At 36.1% G+C, this 14,575-nt stretch overlaps 1 protein-coding gene and 1 non-coding gene across 2 annotated transcripts in view; both read left to right on the forward strand.

Moving 5' to 3' along the window:
- The window catches only part of TRDN (triadin), a 125,771-nt gene extending 111,726 nt beyond the window's left edge, over positions 1–14,045 (forward strand). The window contains exon 9 of the mRNA XM_004382753.1: positions 13,960–14,045. Coding sequence (XP_004382810.1) covers positions 13,960–14,045 — 86 coding nt within the window. The remainder of the gene's footprint in view (positions 1–13,959) is intronic.
- A 174-nt stretch (positions 14,046–14,219) lies between these two features.
- Positions 14,220–14,329, forward strand: LOC111821698 (U6 spliceosomal RNA). Its single transcript, XR_002825044.1, has one exon. It is a non-coding gene; the product is annotated as a U6 spliceosomal RNA (small nuclear RNA).
- Positions 14,330–14,575: the final 246 nt, after the last annotated feature.

Below are 14,575 nucleotides of genomic sequence, written 5' to 3' on the forward strand. Positions count from 1 at the left end.
TTTGCCTATTTATGTCATCGTCATTCAAGTCGATATGCTTAAACTTGTTCTACTAATCAATCTCCCGGTAGTTACTGAATCCCTCGTAGGTACTTAATGCTGATGGTCACGACATGAGTTTCAAAACAAAAGGAAGTAACAATCTAGTCAGAGATTATCACAAGTAACACAATGAACAGTATAAGGCAGCTGGGAGAGTGAAATGAATGATAGTGGTGATTACATACTAAATCAGACTATGCAGATTATACTCACTACAGAAGGATAGAGTGGAGAGGGCCAGAGCAGTTAGGACAGGCTCCATCAAGGAGTAGTCATAGTATCTCCTCAATGTTTACATTCAATCTTTTTGTAATTGTTATTATTAATTGCTTGCAATGAGTTTAGCATTTATTCCTATTTAAGCGGTCCATTTTTTATCCCAAGGGAAAAAAAAAGAAGTGATATAACTAGATGTACATTTTTTGATTAATAATAAGAAGTGAGAAATCAATATAGAGTAAAAACTAAACAAAGTTACATTGCACAATATAGACGTTAACCACGCCACTGTTTCCTTCCAAATTAGACCCCATTACACTTTAATGACTGTCCTTTGTCATTCATACTTAATTATTTATATTATGTCTCTCAAGTCCCCATTACTCTACTTTATTCAATATTTCTGCTTCGTGATTGATACGGCGCTTTCCTGAAGAAAAAAAACTGTCACCTACAAATGACTTTCTACTGTAACCAGCCACAGTGATTAATTAATGAGCACGTGTTCAGTGGATAAGATTCGTTTGTAACAATCAGAATCTCCTATAGAAAGTGAGGGAAAATAGAGATGGAAGAAGCACCAATACAGTCATATTGAAACATCCTTTGAAAAACAAATTGATGATTTAATATTCTTTTCTATGACTATGGCATATAATGTAAACCTTTTCTATTTTCTCTTATTCATGACAACTATTATATTAATAATGATTCTCTCAGAGGATTTTTTTTTAGAAAATTATAAATAGCCTACTGGCAGACACTGGATAAGCACAGTGTATTGTTTTAAATGACAAAATAGTATCAATTATACACAACTTAAAGCAAGAAGAGTGGTTGGATGACTTCCAAATGTGTCATTCAATGAGCATATATTTGTGAATTTAATTGTGGTGTTAAGTCTACTAAATAATAATTATTAACATGCTCCCATTTTATTTGTTATCTATTAAGTACAAGCATTGCAACATTTAAGTTTATATTATATGCCTGTAGTTGAAAAAGTGTAGAGTTTTATCTTCTTCATTAAAGAACCCTGTAGAAAATTCTCAACTAAAGCAAAACCTCAAGTTCTTTTTTCTCTTCCTGAGGCAGAATCCAGAACCAGAAGATTCCTTTTTAATTGGCTTGATGGTTTTTTCTTAGGCTTTTCATGTCTCTTTGTATTGCTTGTGAACATGGAATGTTTGCATGCATCAGAGACAATAAAGAAAAAAAAGGAAATGAATTTTCCCACTGGTAGAGACAAAGGGGAAGACTGATGGGACAATTGCAAAATCCCTTTCCTTTTGCCAAGTACTGTGTGGCATGGAAATAGCTAAACGGGGTGATTAAAAAGTGCCAAATTGATTTTCCTATTTTATATGTATGAGATCCCTCTATAAAAGAGCAACAACACTGCTTTTCAAATGTCACCTGAAAGTTTAAAAAATCACCCCTTGCGTTTGAAGATAATGAGAAAGAATATTCACAGAATTTGGGTTAGGCATAGTACACTAGAGCTGGAGAAAGACTTGGGCAGCCATCCAGGCGTTATTCTACATCTACTCTTTAAGGATTTTTGAGGACTTATCAGAGACGGTGATGATGATGACAATGGCAATGATGATAAAAAGCTAACAATTAACTAAGGCCTAACGGTATGCCAGGCACTGTGCTAAGCTCTGTACATGGATCTTCTCATTTAATTCTCATTACAACCCGAGGAGGTGGGTTGTAACCTCCCCACCTCATAGATTCGAAGTTGTGGAATTTGTCTGCAGGTCCGTAGGAAGAATTGTTGCTGTTGTTAATTGCTGTTGAGTTGGGCTCCGACTCACGGTGACCTTATGTATAACAGAATGAAAAGTTGCTGGGTCCTGGGCCATCTTCAGGATCATTGATATCTTAGAGTCCATTTTTTGCAGCCATTGTGTCAGTCTGTCTCACTGAAGGTTTCCCTCCCCTTTGCTGGCCCTCTAATTTACCAAACATGAGGTGCCCTTCTCCAGTGAGTGATTAGCCCTCCTGATGACATGTCTAAAGTAAGTGAGTAGAAGTCTTGGACAGTATTCTGTCATTTATAGAGTTTTTTGTTTTTTTTGGCTAATTTTCAAAAGTAGATTGCCAGGCCTTTCTTCCTAGTCTGTCTTAGTCTGAATGCTCTGTTGAAACCTGTCCACCATAGATGCTCCTGCTCGTCTTTGAAATACTGTTAGCATAGCTTCTAACATCATAGCAACATGAAAACCACCACAGTACAACAAACTGACAGAGAGGTAGTGGCAGAGAGAATTTACAAATATATTTTAAAAAGAGGGTCACTGCCTCTTAGGTTTTCTTTTTTCCTCCTTTTTCTTCATTCTATTTTCTAAGTGGTATAATTTAAGATGAACTCATAATCTTTGCTTTCCTTATAATTTAAATGTGATATGTGTTCCTTCCAAATCTTGCCAATGCAACTGCCAAAGAAAGCAGGTAATCTGTTAACAACATTTCGCTGCCTTTCCAGGTCAGTGAGAGAGGTCAGTGAAAGGCAAGCCGAGTAGACTGATTCCACCCAAGAGGCCATATCATTGTCACCAGTTGCTGAGGGAATATTGGATATGGTTGACTTTTAATTTTCCTAGGTATATATTAAGCTGGCCATAAGGCCTGATAAAGTATTGCCGATTTTTGTGATTAGATTTAAGTGTATTTTATTCTTAATGGTTAGAGTGACAGCAAAGTGAGATAAAAGAGACCACAAAATAAAATTATCTCTAAGGTGGTGGGTAGGCCCTGAAGTTATTGAGAACAAAAACATCAGATTCTAGTAGTTTGGGGAATTGGAAAATTGATTTAGCAATCAACGATGCCAGCTGCTCTCTGTCAATAACCTCTGTGTTAGAATCCTAAAGTCAAACAACCAGACAAGGTACCATCAAAGGACTGAGAAACAAGGCATTATTTATTCTCCATGTTTAGATAGTTTACAAAAATGTCAAGGCTTCTTACTTCTTAAGAAGTGAATTTGTTATTCTGCTTGTAAGTCCTTTTCATATATTTTGTAAATGTAATGATTTTGTCCCCAAGAACCATCTTTGCTTGTATTCCCTCACCTCTTGCTTTCTGCTCAGATTCCCAGTGATCAATAGTTAGGTGTGACTTGATTTTCCAGCCTTCGCTTTGAGTAAATCACTCAAGTGGCTTGTTTCTCTGAAAACTAATACTAAATATAAAACCTGAACTGTGACATTTTGACTAGGAGTGCTATGACAGATTAAATATACCCATATTAGGAATATACCATATTATAATTACCTGATTTGAAAGCAGCACATTTATTAGAACTTAAACTTCTTCTGTATTAGCAGCAATGACAATTAAATTAAATGAATAATAGTCCATTATTCGTTAGTATGTTAAGGTGGAGGGTGAAGGGGAATCCCTAGGGCTGTAAATGGAACCTGAGATTTTTAACTCAAACTTGTACTGAGGTTTTATGGTTTGTCTTGAAATTCAATTCTATTCAGTTATGTACTTTGAAACAATTACACATAAATTAATAGTTTAAATATTTTCTGTGGAGAAAACTGTTTTCTAGTAAGATGAGCCGTATTTATCCTATGGCTATCACTACCACTGGAACATCTTAGAGAATAGGCACCCCCACTTTGATAAAGAATGATAGATGTTTTTTAAATTGGAAAACAGCATCTCAGAGACTTAATTTGAATTCATTATAACTTTGAGTATTGAATTAACATAACAGATGCTCTAAAACATGTATTTATTTTATTTTTAATCATCTTGAAATGCAGCAAGGGTTACAGTGTCCATTAATATCAATTAATATCATTCCATTATAGTATTGGATACTACATTTAGGATCTGTTTTCTTTTAATAACTGTAAAATGATGTAGAATTCTAATGCAATACAAAAACTGACAGTTGTCTCTGATTAATTGCAGCTGTTTAGCACTATTCTAATTTCATCATATATTTAGTTCATTCCCTGTCCCTTTATGATATTTCTGAAGCAAGCACAAAGACAACATGCTGTTGTGCAAAGAGCACAGGACTGGGAATCTGTATACATTGTTGTTGTTGCTATGTGCCGTTGAGTTGATTTGGACTCATAGTGACCCTATAGGACAAAATAGAGCTATCCCATAGAGTTTCCTAGGATGTAGGTTAGCAGCTGAGTGCTTAATCATTGTGTGACCAGGGTTCCTTCTGTATACATTAGTCCTAGTTATACATCTCTTGGGTGGATTTGGCAAGTCATCCAATGTTTTTTGGGGCTTCCATGGCCTCAGTGATCTCTAAGGTGCTTCCTGACACTAAAATGCTATTCAGGTTACACGTGTGGGTTCAGAATCCTTTAAGATGAAATGAACCACAATTCATAATTGACATAGTCTGCCCCACCTGAAGGAAGCTATAGGTATTCAGAATACACTGCAAGTTTTATGTCTTGATTGAGCTGTTTGACTAATGAAGCCGCTTTTCATCTTTGAGCTTTAACTCAGTTTTTATCCTACTGACCATGGATAAATGCACTAATGCTTCAGTTTCATGGAAAGATTAGCGTTTCACTAAAACATAATCTGGTAAAGCTTCCCACGGGGGGAGAAAATGAATACTTTGAGCTGGAACTATAAATAATTGAAAAAAATATTTTTAAGTTTTATTACATATTTTGGCGGAGGTATTTCACATTCTGCTAAGAAATAAAATTTATGTAATTTAGTCTATTCATTTTAAAATACTCTGGAAACAGCATAATTGAGTGGCGTTTGATAACATTCTTTTTTTCATTCATTCATTTTTCATTTTTCCCTTTAATCATTCATTTTTTTCTTACCAAATATATATTTATTGACTAATATATTCTAGATTCTGTCCTCAAGTTACTCATAGCCTAGTAGGAAAACAAACAGACAGAATAGTAGATAAACAATTGTGTTGAGAACCAGAGGATAAAATGTACACCAGGTGCTCAGGGAACATAAACAGTTGTCAGGGAAGGGGGATAGAAGGGAGTCAAGAAAGAGATGAAAGAGCTAAGCTTTGAGGAATTACTAGAATCTGACAGGTTCTAGGCAGTTTTATCCTTGAGAATTTGAACTCCTACAGCTATTGGACATTTAATCGGATGATTCAGTGCAAGTAGGACATTTACATTCTGGGCACATGAGATGGTTTTGTTTGTTCACGTTTGCTTTTGTAACTGAGAATATAGTTCATCTAATTTGCCTCAGAAATCTGTTTTCCTACCAGCTTTGGACTTTGTCCTTAAAGCAAAAAAAAATTTATACTTACCTACTTGTTTATATCTTCTGTTTTTCTGCCTCCCCTTTGCCTCACCTTACATGCAGATGCCATATGATGTGGGGTTGAAAAACATATCGTTTGGATAAGTAGAAGAAACTATTTAAGAAAAGTGAAGAAATGTTAATTCTGAAAGTCTTGAAAATATCCCAGCTGAAAGTCAGTCTTGGATTACTTAAATGAGATCAGTTAACACAGAGAGTTGTCTTTAAAAATTGGGTCTCTTTGATAGACTTCTTCAGTCAATTCAATGTCTAATTAAGGTTAAATCTAATTTGACCAGTTAAGAAAACCCTGAAATTCCTTAACTCAAGAAGTGAATACTTACATATCTCCCTGGTAACAGGTAAAATAATTGACATCTTAACTGTACAAATGGATTATTAAGTAAAAAGTAAAAGAAAATGTGAAGATAACCTTAATCTTATATTGGGACTCCTTTCAACGTGTGACCTTGGTTAAGTCACTTATCTTCCACAAACCATTTTCCCCATCTGTAAAATTAGGATGTAGGAATAGCTGATCTCAAAAATATCTTCCACATTTCAAAACTCTCTGAGTATGATTCTATGCATCTATTTTTATTACATCCCAAACATCAGAGGTTCTGTCATCTATAAGGTACAAGAATTAATGAAATAATGACATGATCCTGAATCAGTCTTCTCCCATTTTTTTAGGTGGTTATGCTATGGCAATTTTTTTCAACTTTATAAATTGAAAATGAAGAGGGGAAAAAAAAACTACTAATATCACCTTTATCATTTTTAATCAAAAGAATGTATAAAATATGTATTTGGCTGCCATTTCTTGCTTTGCATCCAAGTGAATATGCAAATATATAATAAAACATGGAAATATTAAGGAAGCTTTTTATCAGGCTGCAAAAAAAAACCTTTCTAGTAGAAACATTTTGGCCTGGAGGATGCTCTTTGATCTAAAAAGTTGAAGCTTTTGGTGATTTAAATACCCTCCTAGTAGGGTCATGTAGCCAATTTATATTAAATATTCCATTTTCTTGAAACTTTTCTAAAAGTATATATAAAAAAAGACTTGAAAATTCATTATCAATAAGATGTATCATTGGAATGACCCAAAAGTCACTGTGGTTTCTTCTTCAGTGCCTTCTGTGTAACTCCTCTGGCAAAATTGAAAACTACGTAATGCAGAAGGCAAGAACAACTAAGCAATTAGTCCATAAACAGCAACTATTTGGGTGAATGGAAAGTTTGCTACCCTACTCTGGGTATTATATTTCTCACTTGTTCCCAGATGTTCAAGTCAATTTGTCAAAATCATCTTTGATTTCTTTTCCCCACTTCTCATGTCAAATTCATACAAAGGTTCTATTGAATCTACTTCAAAATGTATCCTGAATTCTACAACACCTCTGTTTTTTACTGACCATGATATGTAAAATTGTCACCCATTACCCCAAATAGCACTCCTTATATTCCTTCTTGGCTAAATTTTTTAATAGAATCTTTATCTCCATTTTACTTAAATGCTATTTTCTGTCTCTGCCACTAGAATTTCGGCCCGATGAATTAAGGTTTTTGTCTATACTGTTTATTGCATTAACACTTTAGAAAGGCACCTGAAGCTGAGTAGCACTCAGTAAATATTTTTGCATGAATGAATGAATTTCCACTGCAACCCACCTTATCCAAGCCAACATCATCGCTCACCTAGGCTATTATAAAGGCCCCCAGCTGCCCTCCTTGCTGCCCCCTCATATGCCTCCCTCTATAATTTTTTTCCCCACACAGCAGCCAGAGTGATCTTTTGAAAATTTATATGTCATCTTACAACCCTTCAAAAACTCCCCATTGCCCTTAGAACCAATTAAAACTCACTTGAACAGCACAAAAGGCTCTTTGGAAGATGCGTCTGTCCTCCAGCCCCATTGACCTTCAAACAGTGTAGGCTGGTTGCTAGTTTAGGGCTTTTGACTTGCTCTTCCCTCTCTGGAATGCTTTTCCCAGAGATCTTCCCGAGGCTTAATCCTCTGTATTCAAGTCTAAGATCAAATGCCTCCCCCTTGGATAGAGGCTCACTGAGTACATTGTGCACACGGAGTGCAGTTGTGCACTTACACAAACGCCTCACTCTGCATCCCTCCTTGGGATTGGGATTGCAATTGCCTAGGGAAACAGCTGCCTGTTTTTTGTTTATGTTTTTGTTTTTTTGTTTTTTTTTTGTACAAAGCAAGTCCTCCTGGGCAAATCTCTGCACACCCAGAGAAGACATCTTTTTCTAATTTGCACAAACGCTAGGTTATAGGTTAGTGGTGGCCCTGCTTAGAGGGCCCTTGCCTTACCTAATTTAGCATGATCTCTCTCCCGGTCATTCTCTGCCTCACCACCCTGTTTTGTCCTTGCATTATGAGAACTGAAATGACCTGACTTACTTGTTTATTGCCTGTCTCTCTCCATCTTTAATGTAAGTACCGTGACAACGGAGCCTTCTCCATCTTCACTGTTTCCTCCCCCTCCACCCCTACTTCATTGCTTTCATGTGTACTATTATCTCCATGAACACTCACCATAACCCAGCTGGAACAGGTATTATTATACTCACTTTACGTTTCAACAAATGAGACCTAAATTAAGGGAAAATTGCTTGTGTACTGTCTGTCCCTTCCACAAGATCGAATTTCTTCAAGACACTCATTTGCGACTTGTCCATTATACACCACTGCATCCTCGGTACAATTCCTGTGTATGCTGTATGATAGCTACTCAACAAATACGTATTAAAAGATTTAATGAATAAGTAGGAGTCTGGACTAGAAATGTCAAATCCCAGTCCCTAGACCTGTACGAGATACCATAGCCATAGCACTATGTTGTAAGATTTAGTATCATAAACTTTAAAAATGCGTCTCAGATATTAAAATTGAATCCTTGCATTTAAAACTTTTGTTGCTGAGAGAAGGAGTAAATTACTAGTTTTAGAAAACTGAGAGATTGCACAAAATATTCTGAGATCACACTGTGTTTTGGAATGGGACAAGGGAGACTTTGTAAGGGGAGAGCTTTTCTTTCTCCTTATTTTTCTGTATCTCTATCTCCCTCTGTTTCTGTCTTTTTCTGTCTCTTTCATTCTCAGCCTTTCTTCCGATTCTCATTTCTACCCTCCCCACTCCCTTTGAGAGGCAATTGAGGAAAGAGAAAGGAATGCAAACTGCAAGTGTGAAATTTAGCAATACACAAGTGGGAGGTATAAAAATGCCTATGACTGAAATAAAAACCTCTTCTCTGGCCCACCTGACACAAACTCCTGAACTTCTTCACTTAATTCCCTATTCAAAAGATCCCCATTTTATAGACATATTTGCAAATCTGGAATTATTATGAGTGGTGACTCAAATGATTTTTGACAGACAAGGCCCATGTAATAGTTTTAAAGAATGGAACCGTTCAATCTCTTTGTCCTTTTCAAGGAGTCAGAGTGGGCTTGAGACCTAGGAAATGGAAGAGTGATTGAACCCATTGCCATGGAGTCAATTCTGATTCATAGCAACCCTATAGGACAGAGTAGAACTGCCCCATAGGGTTTCGAAGGCTGTAATCTTTATAGAAGCAGACTGCCACATCTTTCTCCCAGGGAGCTGCTGATGGGTTTGAACTGCCTACCTGTCAGTTAGCAGCCCTGTGCTTAACCACTGTGCAACCAAAGCTCCTTGAAGGAGTGATTAATACTCCAAATTTCTGTGGTCCCTTTTCTCCATTTTGTAAGTGGTCTAAAAGTACAAGGCAGGAGAAAGAGACAGTAAGGAAACTTGAAGGTCAAGTGCCCTATTAATTCAGGACGCTTCGACGATCACATCTTCCTCTAAGATATCAAATCATGTTTGTTTTCAGTTAATTAGTATTTGTTAAATTCTAAACTTTAAACTCTATTTTACAAGTTGCAAAAACAGTCAATCTAGGAAACTTGTGTCGATATAAAAGTAATATTGTGTTAACAAACTTGATTATCATTTTCTTGGTAACGTTAGATCTTCCCACTTTACTTTTACTCATAGATTATAAATACCTTTACAAACCTTAGAAGTCCTTGGGTGGTGCAAATGGATAAGTGCTCAGCTATTAACAGAAAGATTGGTGGTTTGAGTCCACCGAGAGATGTCTTAGAAGAAAGGCCTGACAATTGAGAGTCGGCGTTGACTCCATGGCAACTTTTTTTTTTTTTTGCTGGTTTTATGAACCTTAAAGAACAAACTGGGATAGAGTTTATAATGATTTCACACTTCCTACTTTTTAAAAACGCCAATGAATTTGAATTCCATGGTCACTTACTAGAGATCCTCACACTCTCTCCTTCCCAGGATCTATTGCCATTCATTGTTTGCAGTACTAGAGGCCTTTCCAAAGTGTTTATATTCCTTTGGTCTATCTCTTAATACCTCCAGGAAAATACAATGGAGGCCTAAGGAATAAAATATCTATCAGATATTAGAGAAAAAATATTGTCAACATTTTTTTTACAAGTTTTAGGATGTAGGTTTTAGTTGTCTAGAAATTGTTTTCAACCAGGGAATTGCCTTCCATAAAGAAACTACATACATTAAACTTTAGTGCAGTGAAATCTTGTCTACTTCATACAATCTGAATTCACCTCACAGCCTCCTACTTGACTTGAGATTCTGAGTAATTCCTTCATCACTTCTAACAAAATAAACATCAGTAACTTAGATCATTAGGAGAAGTATGCACTGTAAACTATCCTCAAAGGAAGTTGACTAAACCAAAAACAAATGAAATGGACTTATGTGAGAAAGAACTCAGAACAATAAAATATTGGCAGCTTACAAACATGTCATTCAGGTATTATGGAAATAAGCCACCCAAAATCATTCAAGGCACAGAAATAAAATTAACTCCCTGGGTTTGAATGTCAGAGGGATTTTCTGGTAATAGCTTGTGAAATAAAGGGCACCTTTAGAGTTCCAGTGTAAATTTCAGAGAGTAACAACTTTTTATTCAGACAGTAACAATCTTCAGGAATTCCAAAGGAAAATATTCACAATAAAATTATAAACCTCTTTCCTGTAAATGTGTTCTGCTATTTCTATCATGTTTAATTGTATCTTTCACGTGTTTGTTTTCTTATTTCAAAATCCTGCTTCCAATCCTCCTGTGCAACCAGATGGAATATAAATTATAAAGACATTATGGGAGAAAGACTTAATATTTTGAATATCTACTCTGTGTTGGATGGTTAATCATTTAATCTTCGTAACAACCGTAAAAACTAGCCTCATTTTATAGAGGCCCTATTGAGGCTTGGGGACTTCCTGAGGCTTTTCAAGTTCACACAACTAATAAACCTATATGCATTTGTCTCCGAAGCATAAGGCCTTTACACCAAGCAACATGGCTTTCATTTTTAAATTGTACTATAAATATAATAGTATATTTAATATAATTTATTATATGTAATATTGTATATAATATATAATAATATGTTCATTTATGTAGCAAAATGGCCTTTAATTTCAATAGCATTCTCTGACATTATTTGAACATCAAAGAAATCTTTTCTATCAGTCAATATTAAAGCCACGTACCATACCCGAGTATGAAGAGCCTGATTTTTTTTTTTTTTCTTTTTTGGCATCCCTTAGAACAGCCTACATGGGTCCCAAGCAAATAATTCCCCTGCCAAGGCCAACTATCACTGTCCTCATGGAGGCAAGTGGCCATCTGCCCTTCCCTTCTCTTTTTTTACAGTCTTACTTCCCTATTGTGTTCACTGCCTCACAGTCATGCAGTCAGCCACCTTAGGAGAGCACAATATACTCAATTACAGTTGAAGAGAATTTCTGATATAAACTGGATATTGCACTTTATCCTGTAGAAACACCAGTTTGATTATTTTAATAGTTGTACCCTGGGTGGCACAAACGGTTTGCGCTTGGCTACTAACCAAAAGGTTGGAGGTTCAAATACACAGAAGAAAGACTAGGCAATCTACATCCATAAGATTATAACCATGAAAACCCTAAGGGGTGCAGTTCTACTCTGACATACATGAGGTTACCATGAGTCTGAATCAACTTGAGAGCAACAGGATTTTTTTGGACACGCTGGCCTCCAGGCCTTTTTTCATGAGATACCCTCTGCCTGGAATGGCTCCCCTTCTCCAATCCGTCTTTATCTGGCAGACTCCTTTTAGGCTTTTAAATGCACATTACGATTAATCTCTTCTAGAAATCTTTCTGCCATATCTCCTCTGTATCCATCAGCATTCTCTATTATAATAACCTGTCTATAAGCCGCCTTCAGCTAGTAAACTCGGAGATTCTTGAAAGCAGGGTTGCAGTTTTATCATTCCTCAGTGCTTGGTATGCAATAAATGATCGATAAAGTTATTTTTTCAATGAAATAATGAACTTATAGTCCTTCCAGGTGAATCTCAGAATATTTTGTAGTATAAATTATATGAAACTCTCTGGTGAAAAGAACCTCATAACTTTTAAATAAATTCCTGAGGAGCTCATCAAAATGATAAAAGACTATAATACATCCACCATTGTTCACAGAAGTATATGGCAGGATAGGAGGCAGCTTATATTGAACTGGACACCCTTCCATGGAGATATTTTTGCAAGTCTTAGAATTTAAAAACAATTTGTATTCATGACTGCTTGTATTTTAAGCTGTTGTCAATTAATCGACTCATTCCTAAATCTAGGCTCTCCTTGGATTTTAAAAAAGTTGCAAATGCCATTCTGTCTTAGATATATTTTTTTCAAGACAGCTCTCAAGCAAGACTTGAGAACAAGTCTTTGTATATCCCTTTGACCCACAAAGAAGGTGGAAGACTCAAGGTAGAAGCCTCACTCCTCTGTCCTCCCTCAGCTGCAGTTGTGGTCTCTCCAGTATAAGGTGAGCCTCTTACCATCATCCTCAGGCTGTCTGAGAGGAGTGTGAAGCACTGGAACTCTGGAGCGTCTCTTAGGAGCTGAGCGGTCTGATTCACTGTTCACCTCAGTTTCCAAAACTGTAACATGAGACTTATACCTATGTTCTAAGGATTTTATGCAGATGAAGTGACTTAATACAAGGAAACTTTTCGGCATTGTTCTTGGCACATCATAAGCACATCACATCCCTGTAAATGTCAGGGAAAAATCATGTGGGTCAAGCTTCTTTTTCTCGTATTCAACCTTACCTTTTCTTACTCCTCAGAAAAAGAACATCTATTTGCATTTTGTTTCTATAAAATTTTTGCTCCAATGAGAAAAAAACATATATATTATGGATTAATATTTTTCTAGGTATGTGGCTTGCATGTTTTGAAACAATATGCTTTGCTTTTATACATACTTGAATATGCTCAAATATCAACCTGTATGGAAAATCCTGCAATGGATGGAGACTGAGGTCTCCTGGGCATGAGGGCCTAGGACTAGAATTCTCCCTTTTGCAGCATTGTGGAATGGGCGCGTGTGGAACTCTGATTGCGCTGCTTACTAAACTATAATTCGCCACAGAGAACTAATTTTGACAAGTTCTATAAAAGGAAAACTTTCAGTAAGCAGGCAGGTCTGCTGACATTTGATAATATCTAGTTGTAAGTGAGATTTTAGAAGGTGCATATGCCCATGTCGATTCCTGGATAAAAAAATATATACAGCATGAGTCTATGGAACGGAAATTAATGATAAAACATTTTGCAAGCATTTCATATGGGATCATACGCTAGTTAATGTTTACAGTTCATGGCCTGGCTGGTATTACTTAATTAAAGAAATCACTTGGGATAAGGAAGCACTCGGAAATGATTGTGGGTTTTTATACAGTTCATAATAAGCCCAGAGACTTGAGGGAGCATTTCAAAGTTCCATAAAACTGAATATATTTTCCCTTCGGCTCATTATTTACTTAACTACAGGTCATTTATTTTGGCAGGAGAAAATGTACCTGTTCAATATTGAAAGGCCTATGAATTTCAACCTTCTTTTATTGTCCTGTTATATCATTTAAGAATTTTTAGTTAAATGGAAAAATGATTATTTTTCTATATATTAGGATTCCTCTCAGCTTCTGTGATTTTACTTTTCATAATTTAAAGTGCGTATTGAAAATAAATTGCTTTACTTGACCTCATGTAGATTTTCCATTAATAAAGTCCAGTAGATATATTTAACTTCGTATATACATCTACGAAAAATAATATATTCAGAAATAGCTCTGAGGATAAATGAATCTGTGAATGTATCCATTTAAAGGTCTTACCTAATAACAGTTTTCTTATTGCATAATAATATGAATTTATACTCAGGATTATGAATTATTCATGTTGGGGACAGATCTAGCTATTTTAGTTGTGGACATTAAATTTGCTAATAATTTTTTCCCCAGTACTTAACTCATGCATTGTATACACAGGACAAAGCCCAGCCTTACCACCTCCATTACCGACAGAACAAGCCTCCAGACCCACTCCAGCATCACCTGCTCTTGTAGGCAAGTAATTTATTTTTCTCCAAAGATTTTTTTCTATGTAGATAAAGTAGAATGTAGAGAAACAAACAAAATAGTTACAATAACAACAAGAAAATCCAAGATTTTCTTACATAGCTTTACTATATCTAAACTAAAATTTACTTTTTCTGAAATTCCAATTTGCTCCTATTTAGAAAACCAACGTGTTCATCTCGGCAGCACATATACTAAAATTGTGAATGATACACACAGAAGATTATCATTGGCCCTGCACAAGGATGACTCGCAAATTTGTGAAGCGTTTCATATTTTGGAGCCCTGGTGGCCCAGTAGTTAAGAGAGTGGTTGCTAACCAAAAGCTCAGCAGTTCAAATCCACCAGCTGCTCCTTGGAAACCCTATGGGGCAATTCTACTCTGTCCGATAGGGTCGCTATGAGCCGGCAACAGGTAGAAAACCAAATATTTCCACTTGAGGGCCTAAATTAGTGACATTCACCTTCCAGGATGACCAGCCTGAAAACATGGAAGTCAAGCCAGAAAGTATAGGGAAAAAAAAGA

The sequence above is a fragment of the Trichechus manatus genome, unplaced genomic scaffold (assembly GCF_000243295.1).
Source record: "Trichechus manatus latirostris isolate Lorelei unplaced genomic scaffold, TriManLat1.0 scaffold00098, whole genome shotgun sequence".
NCBI lineage: Eukaryota > Metazoa > Chordata > Mammalia > Sirenia > Trichechidae > Trichechus > Trichechus manatus.